At 35.4% G+C, this 20,949-nt stretch overlaps 1 protein-coding gene across 1 annotated transcript in view; it reads left to right on the top strand.

Moving 5' to 3' along the window:
• Nucleotides 1–20,661, top strand: part of LOC150084839 (protein-L-isoaspartate(D-aspartate) O-methyltransferase-like) — a 128,247-nt gene extending 107,586 nt beyond the window's left edge. The window contains exons 5-8 of the mRNA XM_090376642.1: nucleotides 4,392–4,512; nucleotides 12,804–12,889; nucleotides 19,613–19,785; nucleotides 20,221–20,661. Coding sequence (XP_090232768.1) covers nucleotides 4,392–4,512; nucleotides 12,804–12,889; nucleotides 19,613–19,785; nucleotides 20,221–20,242 — 402 coding nt within the window. The 3' untranslated portion in view covers nucleotides 20,243–20,661. The remainder of the gene's footprint in view (nucleotides 1–4,391; nucleotides 4,513–12,803; nucleotides 12,890–19,612; nucleotides 19,786–20,220) is intronic.
• The last annotated feature ends 288 nt before the right edge of the window (nucleotides 20,662–20,949 follow it).

Raw genomic sequence — 20,949 nt, 5'->3', positions numbered from 1 at the left:
ATCCAGATCCCGATGGTATCCTTTTGACTTCCTTTTGACGGAAGACCACAGGAGGCATTGAATGGAGCGTTTTGGGAATGGTGGGAGGTGTTTTACCAAGATCATTAATACATGAGTTGGAAGAAAAATGGGATGCTAGCATGTCAGCTTTATCCTTGGCTGAAGTGACAACAGAACCATCTTGTTTGGACAGAGGTGGGAGCAGAGATGGGCAAAAGTTACGGCCAATAGCTTTGGCAAGAGAACAGAATTCTTGGTTACCATTAGGGCAAGAAGCAAGTTTTCTACTCTTAGCCTGTTCAAACTCTACTTTAGACTGATTAATAACTGCTTTACAATTGTTACGAGCTTTGGTGTAGGCAGAAAATGAAACTGAAGAATTAGAAACAAGCCAATTACAATATGCAACATTCTTCTCCTGACCTTAGCACATTTATTGTAAAACCAAGGTTTAGATAAAGGATGAGATTTTAAAGTGGAGTGTTGGATAAAGGATTCCATTCCTGTAAGAATAATTTCACTGACACAATCTGAGCAAATGTTGACATCAGAAGTTTTGAAACAGTAATCAGACCAAGGAAAAGAAGAAAAGAAATCTCGCAGGTCATCCCATTTTGCATTCTTGTAATGCCAAACAACACGAGGTTGGAAATAGCCATGAGATAAAGGCTCCATTGGAGAAGAAACTGACCAAGTTGTGATCTGAAGTGCCTAAAGGACCTCTCACTTCGATCGTGTACTTAGAAGGATTGTTTGTGAGAAAAAGATCAAGCGTGTTGACTGTATGATTAGGATTGTCCAGTATTCTTGTAGGTAAACGAACAATCTGTCCAAGGTCATTAGTAATTGCAAAAGCCTCAGCATCTCGACCAGCTGGGTCGGTGTGAATAGAAAACGGAAGCCAGCTGGAGTTTTGAACATTAAAATCACCAAGGAAAATTACCTCACTGTTAGGAAAGTCTGACTGGAGAAAGTCAAGTTGCAAAGAGAGGAAGTCAAAGAACTCCAAGTGATTAGTAGAGTTGGGAGAATGGTAGAGACAACAGAGGAATTTGACACAATGAGGTAAAGAGATTTTTAAGCTAGAAGAGATGAAAGAGAGGAGATTCCAAATTACCAAGTCTCTGACAAGGAACATCAGAACAGACACATGCACACGTACCACCTTTGAGGCGAAAGGAATCATACAGCGAATAATTTGGGCATCTGTGATGAGCAGTAGTTGAATCAACCGATAACTGAGATTCTGCCAGAAAAAGTACATGGGGTTTAGCAGACTGCAAGTGGAAATGGACGTTGTTGAGATTAGAATTGAGACCACGTATATTTGTGAAATGAATTAGGAAGTGTTTGGCAGGTTTTAGATCTTTTCGCAGATAAGCTTGCTCTATTAGTTTGACAATTCCTGGTGTATTCAATAGTAAGAAAAAGTGGGTGGGACATGTTGTATGAAGTAATGAATTTTTTGGATATGGCGTACACATGGTAAGAATATACCCAGATCCTTGACATAACATGACCTCTACAATGACCCCCCCCCCCCCGCATACAAAATACTCAAACTCCCTCTAGTCACTATCTGGCCGAGTAGAGGTAGCAAGATCTGGAAGATCCAGATCACTAGCTGATCTGGAAACCTCCTAGAGAGTTGCCAATAGGTTCGGTCCGGTGTACTAACTAAAGGCCAGCCTGCGAACACCGTTTTAGTGCTATACCCTCGAAATGTAAGGAATATCGGATCTTGCCACCCACGATGATCATCATAACCTAAAAATCATGAATCATATTGCATGATGGAAGAGATGGGGAAGGGTTGACCAGAACTTAGCTCTAGAGACTAAACATGGGTTCCACCACTTCAAGCCTCCAATAAGCAAAGTGGTGGTATTGCACTGGTTGATTGAGAATCATCTACCACCTAGTACTGCCTGGTAACATAGAGGGGCGGCATTCCTCCATGTGTGGGCCCACACCTCGATCCTTGCTTACGTTTGTTCTCACCTGAGTCGTCACCCACCATGTACTTATGCACGGAGGTTATACCCAGGATTACTAACAGTCCCACCATCGTGAAGGTGCAAGCAGAGGATTTGGCTGTCACAGACTGTCTGGACTTTGCCGAAATTGGGTCCACTTGACTTGAGTGTCACCCAAATATCAGTTCCATCAGTGTTTTAGACTCCCAGGTAGGAAGTACAGCTTTTCTGGCATATCTGAGAGAATGTCTGTGACAACCTCAAGGGCCAATTAACAGCATAACCACTCCTCTCTTCCTATCCTGTCTATCCTTCCAGTACACATTTTACTTCCCAAATTCCAATTCCGCACTGCTTATATCTGTGACACCACGTCTCTGATATCCCAACAACGTCTGCCTTTGATGTCTTGACCAGCACTTCAAATTCATAAAATTTATTTAATATATTTCTATCAGGCGTACATGCAAGTATACATGCACCTATTCTTGTTCTTTGTTACCCTAACACATCCCATGTATTTATTTGTTTCACGATGACTCCCACCAGTCGCTGAAACCCCAGCACCCAGCCTTCCAGGCCGCTGATTATTCTAATAGAAGCATTCTGTTATTCTAATAGTAGCATTCTATTATTCTAATAGAAGGAGTGCAAGAATCACTTTCAGCTCTGCATGTGGCTGCTATTAATCTTTTAGTCTGTAAATCCCTCCCAAAGCTAGCAGTTTTCTGAACTGCCTCGATAGCATCAGCAAACACTCTTGCACCTCTTCTATTTAAAGTGTATCCCATACCTGTAGAAGCAGTCTCTCCTGTTAACAAGCACAGACCAATCTGAGAAAAATTCTAACCTACAAGCTTTGCACAATCCCTCCAGGATAGAATTGATTGACAAGGCTCTCATCATATACTCCCTCCTATCGTGTCTGGGCAGAATTGCAGACACTTTCAAATTTAACCCTATTGCACGACTTTTCTCAGCATTGACCTGTACTTGCTTAGTAAATCTGTAAATCTTCTACTCTTAATGTCATTAGTGCCAACGTGTACAACAGTATCACCCTTTCTGCCCTTAAAAGATATCTGTTCTACAACCTCACCAACCTGGCAGTAATACCCTGGTTCTATTTCATCTGTCCTTTTTACTCTATATATATTACCCATCACCCTGACAATAGAGTTGCCGACAATAACTAACTCTTGTGGAACCAGTGCATTCTGCCTTGGAGATTGCTGCTCTGTTGCCTGATGCATAAGGGTGAGCTCTGGCATTGAGTTGGGCAGCTGAGAACCTAATGAGTCCCCCATTTTAATACCTTCAAGGGCATCTACCCGACTCTTGAAACTCAAGTGCCCATCAGAACACTGAGTTGGTGCCTAATTTCTGGACACTCTATGCACCTAGCATACACACACAAGGACATCCTCCTTGGCTAGATCATGTCCTGTTCCAGAGAGCTCTGCAAACATTTTACAAGTTGCACATTTTTTAGGCTGTGATGCGTTGGGGATTCACCTCCCTCGGTTCTTCTCTGAGTTACAGCACTCCTGCTACTTTGTGCCTGTTGCTTTGCTGCTCTAGTCTGGGGAATGATATTAAAATTAACAATGAAAATTAATAAGATTAATAAATTTAATTAATTAATTATCAATACTACACCATCTAATAGTTTCCAAAATGCAGTGATTCGTATTATGCTATCTAGTTTTATGGTAGAGCTGCCTATTTGCCACAATTCAAAATTTGAATTCCCTACCACTCACCCTATATGAAATGAATGGTGCAAGATTCGAACAAAACAATGATTTTACCTATATTAAGTAGTAACCTACAAAAACTCAATCTAAACTAAAAATAAAAATAACGAGTGTAACTAGAACTATAAAGCTACTTATAAAGTACAATATAATATGACAAGTCTGGTTTATTTAACCTGTGGAACTTTCCTGAGAGTTGAATAAGAAATAGTGATCAAAAATTAGAATCACCAGAAATGAAAGTTTTAAGGAAAATAAATGGAATAACAGATGGAATCAATGGTAAGAATATATTGTAAATGAAGAAATAATGAAAGTCACAAAAATATTGATTCAATGCCAAATGAAACAAACCTAAGATGGTATGGGCATGGAGAAAGGATGAAAGAAGAGATTAGTTAAATCAATATTAGAAGTAGAAATGAATGGAAATAGGTCTGGAGGTAGACTAAGAGGAAGGTGGACTGATGGTCTCAAGAAATCATTAGAAGAAAGGAGGCTTACTCTGACTAGGACTGAAGGGGTGTGTGTGTTTTGTGTTATCTGGCCCTCCTAATTTGTTATTTTCTTTCTGTAAGAAAAAACAAATTGAAAAAAAAAAAAAAAATTAAAGAAGTATTATTTATTTAAGTTTTTTATGATTGTGTTTTAATTTTAGGTAGGAGAGAAAGGAATGGCTGTAGGAATTGATCATATTGAAGAACTAGTCAATATGTCAATTGAAAATATTAATACCGATCAGCCTGGCTTGATGGAATCTGGAAAAATAAAGATGATTGGTAAGTCTTTCAACATACTTTTATACTACAGGGTGTCCATAAAGTCCATCAGCAGTGTAAACTTATTTTATCAATTTAGTTTGATTTATTTTTGATTTTTTTATATTCTGTTAGATATTTTTGATTTTTTTTTTTTAATTTAAATATGTATATATATTTGATGATATTGATTTGTAATTTCATAAGGTTAGGTGGATCAACAAATTTAAAAAGTGCTATAGAATTAGGTGGTAGTAGTAGTAGTGGCATGTGATGCAAGAAAGCAAATGTTATGAGCTTATGCAGCATCAGCCAAAAAAAAAAAAAAATCACACCATTCCCTCCAAATGCCTGTCCAGTTCCTCCTTAAATTTATTCAACCTATCAACTTCCACGACAGATGGAAGTTTCTTCCAGCAATTAACCACCCGCTGGCTAAAGGCAAATTTCCGCACATCTATTCTACATCTGTCCTTTCTTAATTTGAATTTATGCCCCCTTAGGTTCGTAATCTGAACAAGTGAAAGGATCCCATCAGAATTCAGCGTGCTGAACCCATTCAAGGCCTTATTCACCTCAAAAGGTATTTATCCTTAAGTGGAGAAAGCCTTTCTAGTGATATTGCTGCAGCAATATCACTAGAAAGGCTTAATTGGATTTGATTTCTGAACAAATTTACAATGCTGCCAAGAGTAGCTCATTTTTGAGAGTTTAACCAAATAAAACCATCAACATCTATCATTGTTCCGCTATTCCACGGGTCGACATATGAAGCCTCGCCATCATGCCCTGTCCATGTACTTCCCTCTGTCATTGATTTCACTCCAATTTCCTCCTCTCTTAATGACATCAGTCTTTATCATGTCCTGCCATATCATGTTGCCTGATGCAGAAAATTAGATCCACCGTTGATCATTCCTCTTATCTTCCGCTGCTCTAACACTCTCATACAGCTTACTCACATGTGATGTCAGTGTGATGCCTCTATAATTGGAACACTTTTTCCTGTTCTCCTTCTTGAACAACAGGATGATCAAACCTTCTTTCCAGTCCTTCGGCACCTGTCTCTCAGCCCAGATCTTACGGAACAGTCTGTATATCCACGCTATCCCTGCCTCGCCTGTAGCCTTCAGCATTTCTCCATTTATCTCATCCATACCCAGCAGACTTACTTGTCTTGATGTATTTCCATGCCTGCACTACATCATTCCACATCGTCTGTCTGCTCTCTCTCTGTATCTTTGCTTTCATCCCCTCTTTTATGATCAACCTGCCTTTGTCTCCTTTTGCTGGCTGTCCTGCCCGTTCAGCAGATTTTCAAAATACTTCCTCCGTGTTCCTCTTATCTCTTTGTCCTTGGTTATTAGGTTCTCATTCTCATCCATCAAGTATTTGCTCTGTTCACCATCTCTTCTCCTTTTCCTGTGTCTTTTTATTACCGTTGATATGTCGTAGAGTTTCATTTCATTCTTCTAACCACAGTCTTCTTTCCTTGTTAACTATCCTCTTGGCCTCTCTCTTCACGATTTCATATCTCTCTTTATTCTCGTCATTTCTGTTCTGAAAGTAGGTCCTGAATGCATTATTCTTGATTTTCACAGCCTCTCTCGTCCTATCATTCCACCATGGGGTTTCTTTCCATCTCCTTCTATTGCTTGTCCTTCCATAAACCTGCTCTGCCAGTCCTACTATACAGTCTTTGAATGCTTTTCATTCTGATTCCTTGGTCTTGGCGCATTATAGCCTTAGTTGCTAATGCGCCAATAAAATCCAAACCAAACCAAACCATTCTGATTCCACGCTGTTCACCACTGTTAGGTACAACCTTCTTGAACTCTTCTCTGAACATCGCCCCTTTTTCCTCTTTCAACTTCCACACCTGTAGTTTTCTCTCTCTTGTTATTTTGATCCTCTTCAATTTAGGGAATCTTAGAACTCCAAGAACTAACCTGTGATCACTAGGAATGACCCTGACATCCACTAGTCTTCTGTGTCACTCTTTATCCACGAGTATATAGTCAAGGAGGGATTCCTGTTGACCGTCCCAACCGTATCTTGTCACTTTGACTCTTTCTCTTCTTGAACCAGGTGTTTCCTATGACCAAGCTGTTCTGTAAACAAAAATCCAACAGCCTGTCACCATCATCATTCCTAGGTCCCCAGCCATGTGGACCCATAACATATTCTAGTCCTTGTCTCTCCACTTTGACTTTTGTGCTGGGTCACCCATGATAACTATATCTCCACCTGTGATGTTCTCTTCGAGCTTGTCCTCAAACTCCAGCTTCTCCATTTCTTCGCAACTGGTTTGTAGTGCATAACATTGTACTATCTTCAGTGTTTTGCTGTCATTTGTTTGCAGTTTAATTGACATGAGTGTCACTGATATTATTCACCTCCATTAGCCTTTCCTTAATCCTGTGATCTATAATGATGGCTACACCCTTCCTCACTACATCGCCCCCAAGACAAATATAGGTAATAGCCTCCTCTTAACTCCTCTATGCCCATTTCCTTTTTGTTTTGATTCACTCAATCCAAGTATGCTTATTTTTCTGTCCTTTAAGATGTCCACACACTCCTCAATTTTTCCTGACAATGTCATAATATTGAGTGTGTCTAGTTTAATATATGTCGTCATCAGCTGATCTTATTGGTTGCAGATACTACCACTTCTGGGCTAATTAGTTTTGAGGCTTCTTTTTCTATTAAAGGCAATAAATTTAAGCTGCCGATCTGCCAAACCTGTCGCAGCCATATAGATGTGGTAGCTCTTATTCAATGGTGAAGCTTCCTTGTGATGTCACAATTTAACAATTTTACACAATTTATACCAATTTGCTAGTCACCACTGAACAAGCAGGCGGCACTGCTGTAGTACTTTTATCTCATGGATAAATCCAATTGGCTGAATCGGTAGAATTAGTGTGACCTTGAAATTTACAAAAATTAATAACAGCAAAAAGTGAGTATTTTTAAATACAATTTGGTATCCTGAAAACTTCTACAGCAAAGCTATCAAGTAGCACAACTGTTCTGCTAAGAAGTCTGTGTTGTTGTTGTTATTTGGTTTTTAGGAGCATCAGCAACTAAGGCCATATGCTCCGGGAATATGCTGTGGTCATTCCCTGACCTTTCCACATCCTCCATATTTGGTGGTCACGGGCTCGAACCCCAGTCTAATCAAGAAACGTTTTCTACGCACTGCTGCTCCTGCCCACCAGGCTACGAGGTGCTACACGTCTCAGTGACCGATCATAGTTTCTTAAAAATTTATCAACCTTGAAATTCTGTACCAAGTCACAAAATCAGTGCAGATTTCACCTGGTAGTGATGTATTACATTTATTAGCAGTTATAAACTATAGTAAAACCTGGTTAATTTGAAGTTCAACAGACCAAAATATGTCCATATCAATTTAAATGGATTTGAAATATCCATACAAGTTCAGAACAAGCCTGTATTAATTAATCAAGAGAAATTTTTAGTCAGATACTGTATTAATATACAGTATCTGACTAAAAATATAACATGATTGCTAAGTTTCCTTTTTTCCACCATTATTAGTCCACAATTTGATGTATGCAAACTGTATGCTAAAATAAGCATTGTTGTTTATCGTGTATGATTGTACATACCACAGAGAGAGTGAGAGTGTGTGTGTATTTGTCTTGGGATGTTATTTGTTGTTTAATACTTGTAATCCATCCGAAAAAAGGAAACATTTCTCTTGTTTGTGTTATCACCTTCTGTAAACTTTGTAACTAAGGGAAAACTTTTTTGATAATTATGCTATACGAGCCGGTGACATGTTTGATGTCACTTTACAACAGCAAAGAATGGTAGACAGAAATTTCCAGTGTTTGAGTACAGCTGAAAATGTTTCATTTTAGTTGCGAAATTTTACTTTGGCTGTGTGAATAAAAATATTTTTTTTTTCCCTGTTTTTTCCCTGTGTGTGTAAATAAGTTGCTGTTTATTGAAAAAGATTAACTATGGAAGCTGCTTGAAAGGAAAATATTACATGCAACTATGCTAAAATAAATAATGTATAAAAAAATTCAGGACATAGAACTGATCGCTTTGAATGAGGAGGTATATAATAAAATGTTTGCTAAAATCCAAATGTGTGATACTGCTGAATACTATGGCAAGTTTTGCTAGTTATTCATCGGCCCCAGTGACTGTTAGGGCACAAACACACTATTATCACGTCACGTGAATCTCGCCATGTCCCTATCACAGAGTAGTACTCTGTTGGCCCTGTTTAATCTAAACTGCAAAGTCGGTTGGAGAAGAAATGTCACTGTAACGTAGGGTGGCCAGATTAAAAATTTGATCTCGAGGTACTCATGCTTATGTTTGGGGTATTCATTTCTCGTTTAGGGGTGCTTGCATTTTATCTTAATTAAGAAAACCAAACAATTTTAATAACAACCATTTTATTTCTATATTTTGTTGAATTTTACAAGTTCGTGGAATGCAAAATTAGTCAAATTTAAATAAAATTAACCGAATTATAGCCTGTGCTTTAATTCAGAAAATTTTATTGCAAAAGTTATAAACACTAAAGGAAACTTTTTTAAATATTAACATCAAATGTTTTACATAATTGTTTACAATACATATTCAATAAACGTGATATATTTTTATCGAAAAGAAAATATTTACCTAGCAATACTTTTCATTTGAGCGAATTTTCTTTAACAGTTCATTTTTTAGTACATAATGCTTAAAATTCTTTGCATGACATATTGTGATTGGTTTTCTGCAACAAATCTCCTTCAACATTCTTTAGGGCTAATTTATTTCTATCCTTTTTTCACTCGTTAAACATTGAGCTAAATACTCGCTCACTCATTGCATTTGAGGCAAAGCAAAAACAAAATTAATATTTTTTTCTGTTTTACATACTTTGTACGCATTTAAAATTTTTATCCAAACATCTGTGGTATTTTTGAGGTCTTTTGTCTCAATATTTCTACGGAATGATTTCAACAGGACATATTCTTCATACAGCAAATCGATATTGATATTTGGAATTTTAAATAAAAAATTTTTGTTGTCTGAGCCATTACAACAAAATAAAAAAAAGTCAAGTAGAATGTAAAAGGTTACAAAGTAAGCATAATATAAATATTCTCTAACCCTCCCTTTGTAAATTGGATAGAATGTTGTTTTTTGAGTCTTTAAGGGTGCATTTCAACAACAACTTAATCGTCAGTTAATTCCTTCTTCCTAAATAATCATCTCAATAGGGCGTTTTATGATTTCTGCTTTTTTCAAATGTTAAAAAAGGGGTATCTTGGGAATTTTATATACTTCCAAAAGGGGTATGTCTGGCAACCAGTAACATTGTATGTGTCATTCTCTTTGAGGAAAGCTGAAGCGAAATGAATTGCCACAGTTCATCCTCCTATTCAGATTTTGAAGAAGATTTAGAAAATGCATGTGCTTCTCTTATAGCTGAGAAAACAAAAGAGTGCAATGGATACACGACATCAACTGGAAGAGAACAGAAAAGGGCGAATTCCATCATTTACTTCAGGACTTGAAGAAGATGAAAATCATTTTAGGATGTACTTATGAATGAATAAAGAAGAATTTAATTTCCTATATAATCCAATTAAGGATGACATTCAAGGGCAAAATACACAATTTCGAAATTCAATCAGCGCTAAGGAAAAATTAATTATATGTTTAAGGAAAGTTAAAATACTGCAAGTTTAATTTTTTAATAAGGACTTATTCTGTCAAAATACGAAACAAAAATTTTTAATGAAATTTAATAACAACAAAAAACCATTTCTCAACCCTAAAAATTGAACTTGTAAGAAATTTTTATGAGTTGTGCAAATTGAAATGATCAACTTGTTCTTCCTCTCGATTTGTAATTCTGTTGGTCTATTTTCCTCCTTTGGCCATTTTTGAGCGTCCCTGTGACTGGACATTTGCGGTGAGTATGCCGAGTAGCTGGTCGAAGTGGAGGGTGCTTCGGAATAGGCACAGGAGCAGTGTCCTTTATGTTGTTGTTATTTGTTTTCGGATATTCTTACTTGTGCTCTCAAAACAGATTATTTACTTCTAATTTAATTTTCTATTAGCATTTCCTCCATTTTCCTCTCGTCACACCCATCAATTTCTGTTCGAACAGAAAAATCTGAGCTCCTGACAGTGTCATTCGGCCTTGAAACCCGACGTGTTATCTTGTGAATACAGCCAATCACAACACTGCATCTCCAAGCAATAAAATAATTGGTAAACATAGCTGCCTCACATTTGACGTTAGATATGTATACAAGTAGTCTCGTGAAGTGATAGTGTGTTTGTGCCCTTACATCTACATCAGCTTTGTAGCTCAAAGTTTTGTTTTTGCTGTTCTGACACTTTAATGTCAAAGAAAGTTTTGTTCTTGTATGAAATTAAATGAATTTTGTTTCATAGACAAAAATGAATAAAATTAAAATTCAATGAGTGTTCAAGAGAAGAAAAAAAATTGATTATACAAATTTTTGTTGTTTTTTGTTTGTTTGTTTACTTTGAAGTGATGCTTTAAGAAACATTCTGAAAAAATAAGTAATTAGAATCACTTACTTTTGCCAAATGGTGCTCAAGTAATAAAAAGAATATGATTACCCAGTAAATTATTTTTCTTTGTTAACGTGCTTTATCCTTAATTTTGATTATTTTAGTTTTTTATTGCTAGGAATTGGTCAATTTTTGTTGCTGTGACTGCAGTCATATTGGCTATTGGAAAGCAAATGTGACTTTCTGTATGAAAATCACCTGATGCTGCATAAGCTTGATTTCTTGCATCATGTGCCTCTGCTAATGCTAACTTCGGCAAGTCTTTTCAAACACAAATATAACCATAGTTTTTTCATCATATGATAAACGAGGGTCCAAATTCAATACATATAGAACAATACACAAATACACTGCACAGGATTATAATAATATATATCTAATTCAATGCCAAATTTACTGTAATGCCTGTTATATTGGAAGCACCACGACTAAATTCGGTACTTCCAAAATCTCTAATACTCGTGCATATTATCATTTTGGTAGTTTTAAGTCTAACCTTTCTAGTACAGAGTTAACACAGCATGTCCATTCCCAAAATCATAATCCACTGATCGATTCAGCTATTATTATAATTAAATTGGAATCCAATTATAAAATTCTCCAAAATGAAGCTTTAGTTATTGAATGGTTTCGTCGACACGCGTCATTGAACATATTAAACACAAAACTTCCAATCAACCTGTCCCCTATTTGGGACTTGGCACAAATAAAGTTCCCAAATGCTCTGAATTGTATAATAGCTCTGAATTGTATAATAGCTGAATTGTATAATGAATTGGGTAATAGCTCTTCTTATTAATAACATTCGCGTTCCTCTTTTCGCAAGTCTAACTAAAGACGAATATCGAAATTTGCTCATGCACAACTATTGGCTTTTCATTAATAATTAATGTATTCAAGGTTCAACCTTTATGATTTTAATAGACAACCATGAAATGGGATGTACGTTCCCCTTCTTACGTGCATATTTTAATTGGTTTAATTAATTTCATGTTTTAATTTTTTTAAATTTAAATTGAACCACGGCTTCAGTAATGATTTAGTACAATTAAGTCTCTCATTCTTATTAACTGTGTCTTATAATCTCATCACATCCAAGCAGATTTGTCAAGAGGTGAGTGTTGAAAATTAAGCGGTGCTACTTTAATATATTTAGTGTATGTTTGATTCCAGATGATGCATCAATGTCACAAAGCCAGAAAGCTTTACTGATTGTAGGAAAGCACATGGCAGTAAAATGAAATTACTATCAATATCTGTTCACGTCACATTGGTCAACGTGTTTATATTAATTATATGTGCATATAATTAATTTTAAGTTTATCATGAATTTTTATCAGTTGTGTGATATTATCAGATATTTCTAGAATTTTTTGTGACCAATTCAAATAAACCGTTTTTAACAACAGGTATTACTTTCAGCTGTGTGGATGGAATAGATGAAGCACAAATTGCTGTCAGTCATGCAGAGTCATCCTGCATGACGACTGCAGGGTTTAAAAGTGAATACTTTATTATATATAATAAATATATTCTGAATATTAAATGCATATCCCCCCCTCCACACACATTAATTTAGGTTACTTTGCATTGTAATTTAATAGAAGTGAAAGTCATAAGCTGTATTAAATATTAAAAATTTATGCTGTGTGTTCATTCTTAACTTGATCCTGTTCTGTAGCACTATATTTGTTTAATAATATTTTATATGTTTATAATTTAAGTTGGCGATGGTCGTCAAGGCCATAAAGAAGAGGCACCATTTGATGCAATTCATGTGGGAGCAGCTGCCCCCAAGCTACCAGAAGAGGTAATCTATTTATTTTGGATTTGCTAATACTATGATATAACAACCTGACTTCTCTATGAGAAAAAAAAAAGAAAAGAAGTATTTAAGAAAAGTTTTACTTTTGCTTCAGGGATTTAGCTATGCTTTTATTTATAGATATATATATATATATATATATATATATTATGAAAAATTTTCTCTCCACATTAATTCCTCATTTTATTTTTATTCTCTTGCCTTTTTTATACAACATGTTATCCACAAGTTTAAAAAAGGATTTTATTAAGTATTTATATAGTATGAATCAGAGCTGTAATACTTCTGTATGATACCCTCCAGAACACTTCTGTATGATACCCTCCAGAACACTTCTGTATGATACCCTCCAGAACACTTCTGTATGATACCCTCCAGAACACTTCTGTATGATACCCTCCAGAACACTTCTGTATGATACCCTCCAGAACACTTCTGTATGATACCCTCCAGAACACTTCCGTATGATACCCTCCAGAAATTAAAACGGGAAAAAACGAAAAAATTGACAACTTACTGGTACATTAGAGTAAAATATAAATAATTAAAAAAACCAATTTAACACAATTCAAATCAATTTAAAACAATTAAAAATCAAATTAATGCAATTAAAAGAATGTAACGAAAATATTCAAAATGATTTTCCTTCCTGAAGCTGACAACGCTATTCGACCATATGTCGTGATCACAGGAATGAAAATTCATTCATGTGATCACACCTAATAAAAAAGCATGGATGACTAGTGATATTTTTGAAGAATGGATATTAAAACTAGACAAGTGTTATAGCAAAAAAATTAAAAAGGAAAATAGTGTTGGTAACTGACAACTGTCCGGCACATCCTGCCAGTATTTCTGCCAAACTTAAAAGTGCGAAGTTGTTGTTTTTACCACCAAACAATGAACCAAGGCATTATTAAAAATTTTAAATTTCATTATCGAAAGAGAATAATAATGAAGATTGTCAATGCGTTATCAGAAAATAGAAACTTGGAGATTACAATAACCTTAGAGATTGCATCTCTGAACTGGCAAAAGTTTGGACAAACAATGTCACTGAATACACTATTCAAAATTGTTTTTCGAAAGTGGGATTTGCATTGAATACAGAAGTCGAACAGTGACTGGACAAACAAGATGAACTGCCCCTTTCACAACTGAAAAACTTTTGGACATTATTAGAATTGTCCGGAAACATCGAAAATGAAATAACACTGGAGAGTTATGTTTATGTAGATCACAGCAGAACATCCAAATGAAGATGAAATACTGCTGAACAGTGTTAGACGCGACCATGATCACGAAGAAATTAACGATGACGTTGAAGACGCATCAGAACAACCCGTAGAAAAGCCAACTCGCGAAGAAATAATTAACACTTAAAACTGTTTGTATGGGTCTACAGTTTTGTGAAAATATTCCTGATAATGTTTTTAATGCTCTGAACAAATGTGAGGTTTTTTTGAGAATCAGACAATTTTTTAATTGTACTGTGCAAACGAAAATTACTAATTTTTTTTTTTTAATTTGTGATACTTACCGGCGAAAATCGTGTAAACGTGATTTAAATAAGTATGTTTTTGAAATAAAATACATTAAAAATAAATGTAGATTCGTTTTCATTTCTAATTAGATAACAATTTCTGATAAAAAATATATTCTCTGTATAACGAAATTTCTCTGTAACCAATTTTTCCGCTGGATTTATCAAATTCGTTATAGGGAAGTTCGACTGTATTAGAATGTCTGGTGATTAACTGCTGACCATTACAGCTGCATTGGCAGTATTTGTTATGATATGGGAAGTCCTACTGGTTGATGGAGTTGCATGTATGACAAAAAAAAACAGTTCTATAATTAACATGATTTAGCTTTTGTTATAACAGTGCAAAAATGAAACAGTTATTTGAAAAGATATTCTGTTTTTGTCATACAATTAATTTGATAAATGGTATTATGAATTTTTAATTGTTTTTTATGCTACATAAAATAAATATTATTCAGTTGCCATGTTTTCTGGGAGGAACTCTGCACCTGTTGTTTAACCTGCACTGGAACTAAATGGATTAACCTCTAAATGTATGTATAATTTGCACTTATTATAAAACTCACTCCTATAGAGAAAAGTTTGGAATGCATTTGCCTTTTCACTTTGCAAACATGGATGAGATACCAATAAGTTTCGATATACAGTCTGTCCCCCACATGTGTAAGAAGTGCATTCTAGGACTTCTTACATAAGTCGAATTTCACGTAACTCAGGAATGACTAAAAGGATATTGCTACTATATCCCTGATATGCCAAAATTACAAAAACCACATAACATCCTCAGAAGAATGAAGAAAAATAGTTATATACCATAACAATTAAAACTTTATCTGGGGACAGAGTGAAGTAGTACCGCTTTCACTTATTCTCTTAGGCAGCACCATGATAATGGCTAAGGTGCCTCCGTAGCCAGATGGGCAGGAGCAGCAGTGCGTAGCACACGCTTCTTGATTAGACCAGGGTTTGAGCCCGTGACCACCAAATACGGAGGATGCGCAAAGGTCAGGGAATGACCACTGCATATCCCCAGAGCAATATGGCCTGAGTTGCTAATGCTCCTAAAAACCAAACAATAGTTTCCATGATAATGGCCAAAATGAAATTATCTGTAAAGAACTTCACAGGTTTAAGTGACAAGAGATGCTGTCACACCTTACGACATGTGAATGTAGCATGCACTACACAATGATAGTTTGGCATGAAATCATTGATAATGGTAGGACAATGTGAATTTCAACTTCACCACAATAACCCGACGTGTAACAAATATTACATACAAAATGCAAACAAAAGGTCCCAATTCACTCTCAAACAAAACTGAACTGATTCTACAATTCAGAAGGAAAGGATGTAGAGAAGAAGGGCTAGAGTAATTCTCCAAAGAAATATCCGGTGGGACACAGCCCATGTGTCTTGAACGTTGTCTAGGGGTTTCTCTGAAGTGCTTCGACGTAGTTCACCTGTCTCAAACATGTTGTCGAACTCTAATATTTCTTCAGAATTTTTAAAGCTGAAAATAAAATGTTTAATAGTTATTTACCTAGATTCTAGTTACGCTGCTGGTTATTATCCGACATAGTTTGTATGGGAATGAAAATAAAAACTTATACTTATTGTTCCTTCGTTCGACTTCACTCTTAAAAATTATACAGAAAGTATCTTTACAATTTTACCAAAAAATTTACTTCAGTCCGAAGTTACGTAACTCGGGTTTATGTAAGTCGGGAACTAACTGTACTATTATTGAGAAGAGTACATTCTGTGGGTGGTGAAAGGTGTCACTCAGGACAATGAATCACAAAAAGTGACAGCAGTATTGTTGTTAAAGTTTACATTATCATATTCATGACTTCTGATTGTTCAAAATTACTCCCAGTGGTTATTTATAAAAGTAAATAATACTCAAAGGATCTTTTTTCCAAAGGGGATAATAAGTGAATGGATAAGTAATTAAGTAATGCAAAATTGGAAAGTTTGGAGAAGGCAAAAAGGTGGATCTTTTGGACAAATTTCACTTTTAATGGTGGATTCCTACATACCTCACATAACAGGATGCGAAAAGTGTAATTTCCATGTTTTCAAAATTAGCAATTGTACATAGTGGTCTCACTAAGATGCAGATATTGCATTAGATATTAGCAATTAGATGTTGCTGTTAATAATTGAAATCACTTTGAGAGTAAAGTAGGAGCAATGGATGATTGACAGATGCCATGAATACACAAGAACTGGACAAATGAAACAAGTTTCCTGTAGTGAAATTTGTCAGTGGATAGCTGATACTTGATTGATCATCTTTTCTGCTTTCATGTGTAACAACTGGATTTTACAAGTCTAAGGGATGCATCTGCCATCAAAGTATAGATAGTGACTAAAGAAGAGAAAGAATTGTTATATTAAATTATTTTCTATAAGTAGCTTATAGACCTAGTCAAGTTCCGTGGTTTATTTTAAATTTACATAGTGTGATTTTGAAAGTAATTAATATCTAGTGTCCGTAGATTTACCATTCGCAACTTGCCGCCTTTGTTATACAATACAACGTATACCCCAAACTAGATAGCTTAAGGTTTAACATAAAACTAGATAGCGAGTATAGTAGTATCAATTAATCAGTAAAATCAAAAAAATCAGTAGACCTAGTTTTTACAAACGTAATATTATAAATTAATACATATAACTGGACAGGAGATAAGAAAGTCATAACGTAACTCGGAGATAATATTCGATACAGAAATACATATATACAGTGAAACTTCTAACGGACACCTCTTTAACGGATATCTCTCTACAATGGACATTTTCAAATTCCCCAACTCTCCTCTATTGGTTTTAACGTGTTTTCAGCTTCTGTCTAGCGGACATGCTCTGTAGCGGACGCGGACAGGCAATCTGCACTGTTTTGTTTAGATTAGCACTTAATTTGATCTCCCCATAACGGACAGTGGGCAAGCTCACGGCCCTTTTTCTAGGAACGTTTCTTCCACATATTGCCTCAATCATGTGTTTATTTTCTATTTCCGATTCTCTGAATTTTATCAAGGTTTACGTTGCGGTTCTAAACCCTTTTTCAAGAATTTTAAGGCACGTGTAAAACTTCTGATGAATTCGGTGTGTGCAGGGGGGGTGAATTTGGTCGGCCTTTCGTCTTTTGAGTTTCAGTTTTCAGTTTTGTTCAGTGTCGTGTGAAGTGCACAATGTCTTCTCGTAAACATTTAACTTTAAAAGATAAAGTCGAACTCATTAATGCGTATGATCGGCAAAAAAATAGTGTTCGCAATCTCGCTGCAAAATTCAAAATTGGGAAGATGCAGGTAAGTGACATCCTAAAGGAAAAAAAATGAACTGCTCAAACAATTTTGGCAACACGTAAATGATGAGGTTCAAAAATCATTCCCGAAAACTGTTGGACTTCAAATTGACAATGTTACGTATGAGTGGTTTTGTTGCACACGTGCTAAAAAAATTCTCATTAATGGGCCTATTATTAGGGAAAAGGCTTTGGAGGTTGCAAAATCTATGGGAGTAAATGAGTTCAAAGCTTCTATGGGATGGCTAGACAAGTTCAAAACTCGGCATAAAATTTCTTGGAAAACCGTAAGTGGTGAAGGTGGATCTGTTTGATACTGGGGTTGTAACAGAGTGGACTGTCAAATTGGAAGATTTATGTCGTGATTTTGAAGCTAAGGATATTTACAACTGTGACGAAACAGGGTTGTTTTTTAAAGCTCTTCCTGAAAAAAAAAACAGCTTAAAAAACGAAAAGTGCCAGGGCGGAAAAATTTCTAAGGAACGCTTGACTGTACTATTGTGTACAAATATGCTGGGAGACTTTGAACAACCTCTTGTTATAGGAAAACCACAAAATCCTCATTGTTTCAAGGGCATAAAGTTGAATCTTTTGAATGTTGACTGGAAGTCTAATAAAAAAGCGTGGATGACACGAGATATCATGAGCAAATGGATAAGTCACTTTAACTAAAACATGATTCGTCAAAACAGAAAAATTATTCTTTTCATGGATAATGCTGCATCTCACCCGCACGTTGAATTGTCCAACATTCAAATTATTTTTCTGCCACCAAACACATCTGCAGAGTGTCAGCCCTTGGATCAAGGGATAATAAAAAATTTTAAACTTCACTACAGAAAATGTGTTTTAAGACATCTCATTGCAAACATGAACGATGTAACATGTGCGAGTGACCTTGCAAAGAAAATCAGCATCCTAGATGTGATTCAATGGATTTCCTCTTCAGTAAACGCAATTAGAAAACAAACTGTCGTGAACTGTTTTGTTAAAGTCTGGCTTCTCAAACGCAAAAATTGAAGTTGTGAACAGCAATGTGGAGCACCAAGAAGAACAAGAACTTCAACATCTATTGATAATGTACGATACTTCCGCTACAAGTGACCCTGGCTACAAAGATATAGACTCGAACCTCACTACAGAAGATGGTGCTCTAGATATCAACAACATTATCATCGATATTTTTCAAGAAGTTGCCCATGAGGATGAAGAAATGGAAGGAGGTCATTCTGTCGAAGAACATATTAACGACAAACCACCGATGAAAATAGAAGCGCTCATACAAATCAATCGTTTAAAAATGTTTTTCGCCACTGAAGAAGATACTGAAGGACTTTCGATGGTTTCTTCACTCCAAACAAATGTTGAAAACAAAATTATCAGCCGGAAGAAGGTGCAGAAGAAAATAAGTGATTACTGTATGTATTTTTCTTAAGATAAAGTCATAATATGCATAGCACAATTGTATGTATATTATTTACAAAAATATTGTGCAAAATCTGTATATAATTTAATTTAATTTTACATTAAACGTTTAACGATTTTTCTTTCTTTTTTTTTTTCTCCCTCACTCTTCTTGTTAGCGGACACTTCTCTCTAACAGACACATTCTCGTTCCCCATGGCTGTCTGAAATTTTATTTGAAATTGATTAGAAATCATGACTCAAACCAGAGCAGCAAAGTTCTGCCAGAGCAGTATTGTTCGTGGTCTCCCAACTACTTTATAAGAGAATGACATCAGATTTTTTATATTTAGTTATCCATTTAGCAATAGTTTTTGAATTTTGTAATTAATAATTAATGCTGTTTGCAACTTCTGTTGTTTAATTGCTTTCACTTTAATTTAAGCTTGTAAACCAGCTGAAACCAGGAGGTCGATTAATAGTGCCTGTAGGAAGAGAGAGCCATAACCAGATGTTGGAGCAGATTGACAAATTACCTGATGGCACAGTTAAAAGAACACCACTGATGGGAGTTGTTTATGTACCACTTACAGACAAGGAGTCACAATGGCCTGGAAGGTCGCGCTGAACTTTTTAACATCTTGCTAAACTTTCCTTTCTTAATTAGAAATTTTAAATATACAGTGCTTCATATAATCTCTTTGTTTTTTGTTGTTAGATCTTGATTAACTTAATTCAGTGTTATTTTAACCCTGAAAGAAATTTTGTACAGTAATATAACATTTGAAATATTTAATTTTAAATAATTGCATTTTGGAGTTAAAGCATTAATTTTTTTTTTTTTTTTTTTTTTTTAGCATGCAGTTTTTGCTTGATAGTTTAAATCTGTTTTCCTCTAGATATATATTTTGTTGCTGCTGTTCAATTTTGCTTTTTAAATTGCATTATTCTTGCATTTGTAAACTGTGTCTACACTCCCTTTTCTCTCTCCTTAGACACAAACTAATTTTTACTATACTTCTTAGAGATCATATGCATTCTCTTATTCTTCAGGCATGACATGAATGAGCTGTAGCAGTTGTTTATGCACCAGCTCTGCTGCTTTACTCCGCCACATTCAACAAACCAGCCCTGAAATGCACATCGACAGACTGCTACAAGTGATTTGTCTGCTGTTTCCACTAGGTGGTGCTGCAGCCTTTCCTGAGTGCCAGTCAAAGAGTGATGTCCCTTTCTTAATGCAACCTGCAGTCCTGTGCTTCTTGCTGTCCACAGTGCCGTGAGTGTCAGAATCAGACCTGTGATCTAGTTTTATTTTCATTGTAAACATTTTTCCTTTGACTTTTTGACAAAATAATTTTATATACTGAATATAAAATTTTGTATGAATATCCTAATTGAACTAATGAGCAGTATTTAACCAGCCTGTTGCTCAAACCATGCTTATGTTTTTTTTTTTTTTTCGTTTTGTATTACTTTTGCCATGTTTATTGCCACAATATATATATATACTGATTAATAAATTTCATTGAGAGCAGATGGTAGTACTGCATACTATCACTCAGTTTTCAAGATTTTTGGATGTTTTTTTTTTTTTTATAATAATAAGTGGTTAATAAAGATTGGATGTATTTGGGTTTAGCATTTGAAATTACATTTTAGTGTTCTATGCTGTTAGTCACAACATTAAGAATATTTTCAATAATTAATCTTAGTTGTTTTGGAATTTAGTTGAGTCAAATATGTACATGACTTTGCATGTATATATGTAAATATGGTTGT

This window comes from Mastigoproctus giganteus, chromosome 6 (genome assembly GCF_048544385.1).
Source record: "Mastigoproctus giganteus isolate SK-2022 chromosome 6, ASM4854438v1, whole genome shotgun sequence".
Lineage (NCBI taxonomy): Eukaryota > Metazoa > Arthropoda > Arachnida > Uropygi > Thelyphonidae > Mastigoproctus > Mastigoproctus giganteus.
Note: the sequence above shows the minus strand (reverse complement) of the source record. Positions and strands in the feature narration are given on the sequence as shown.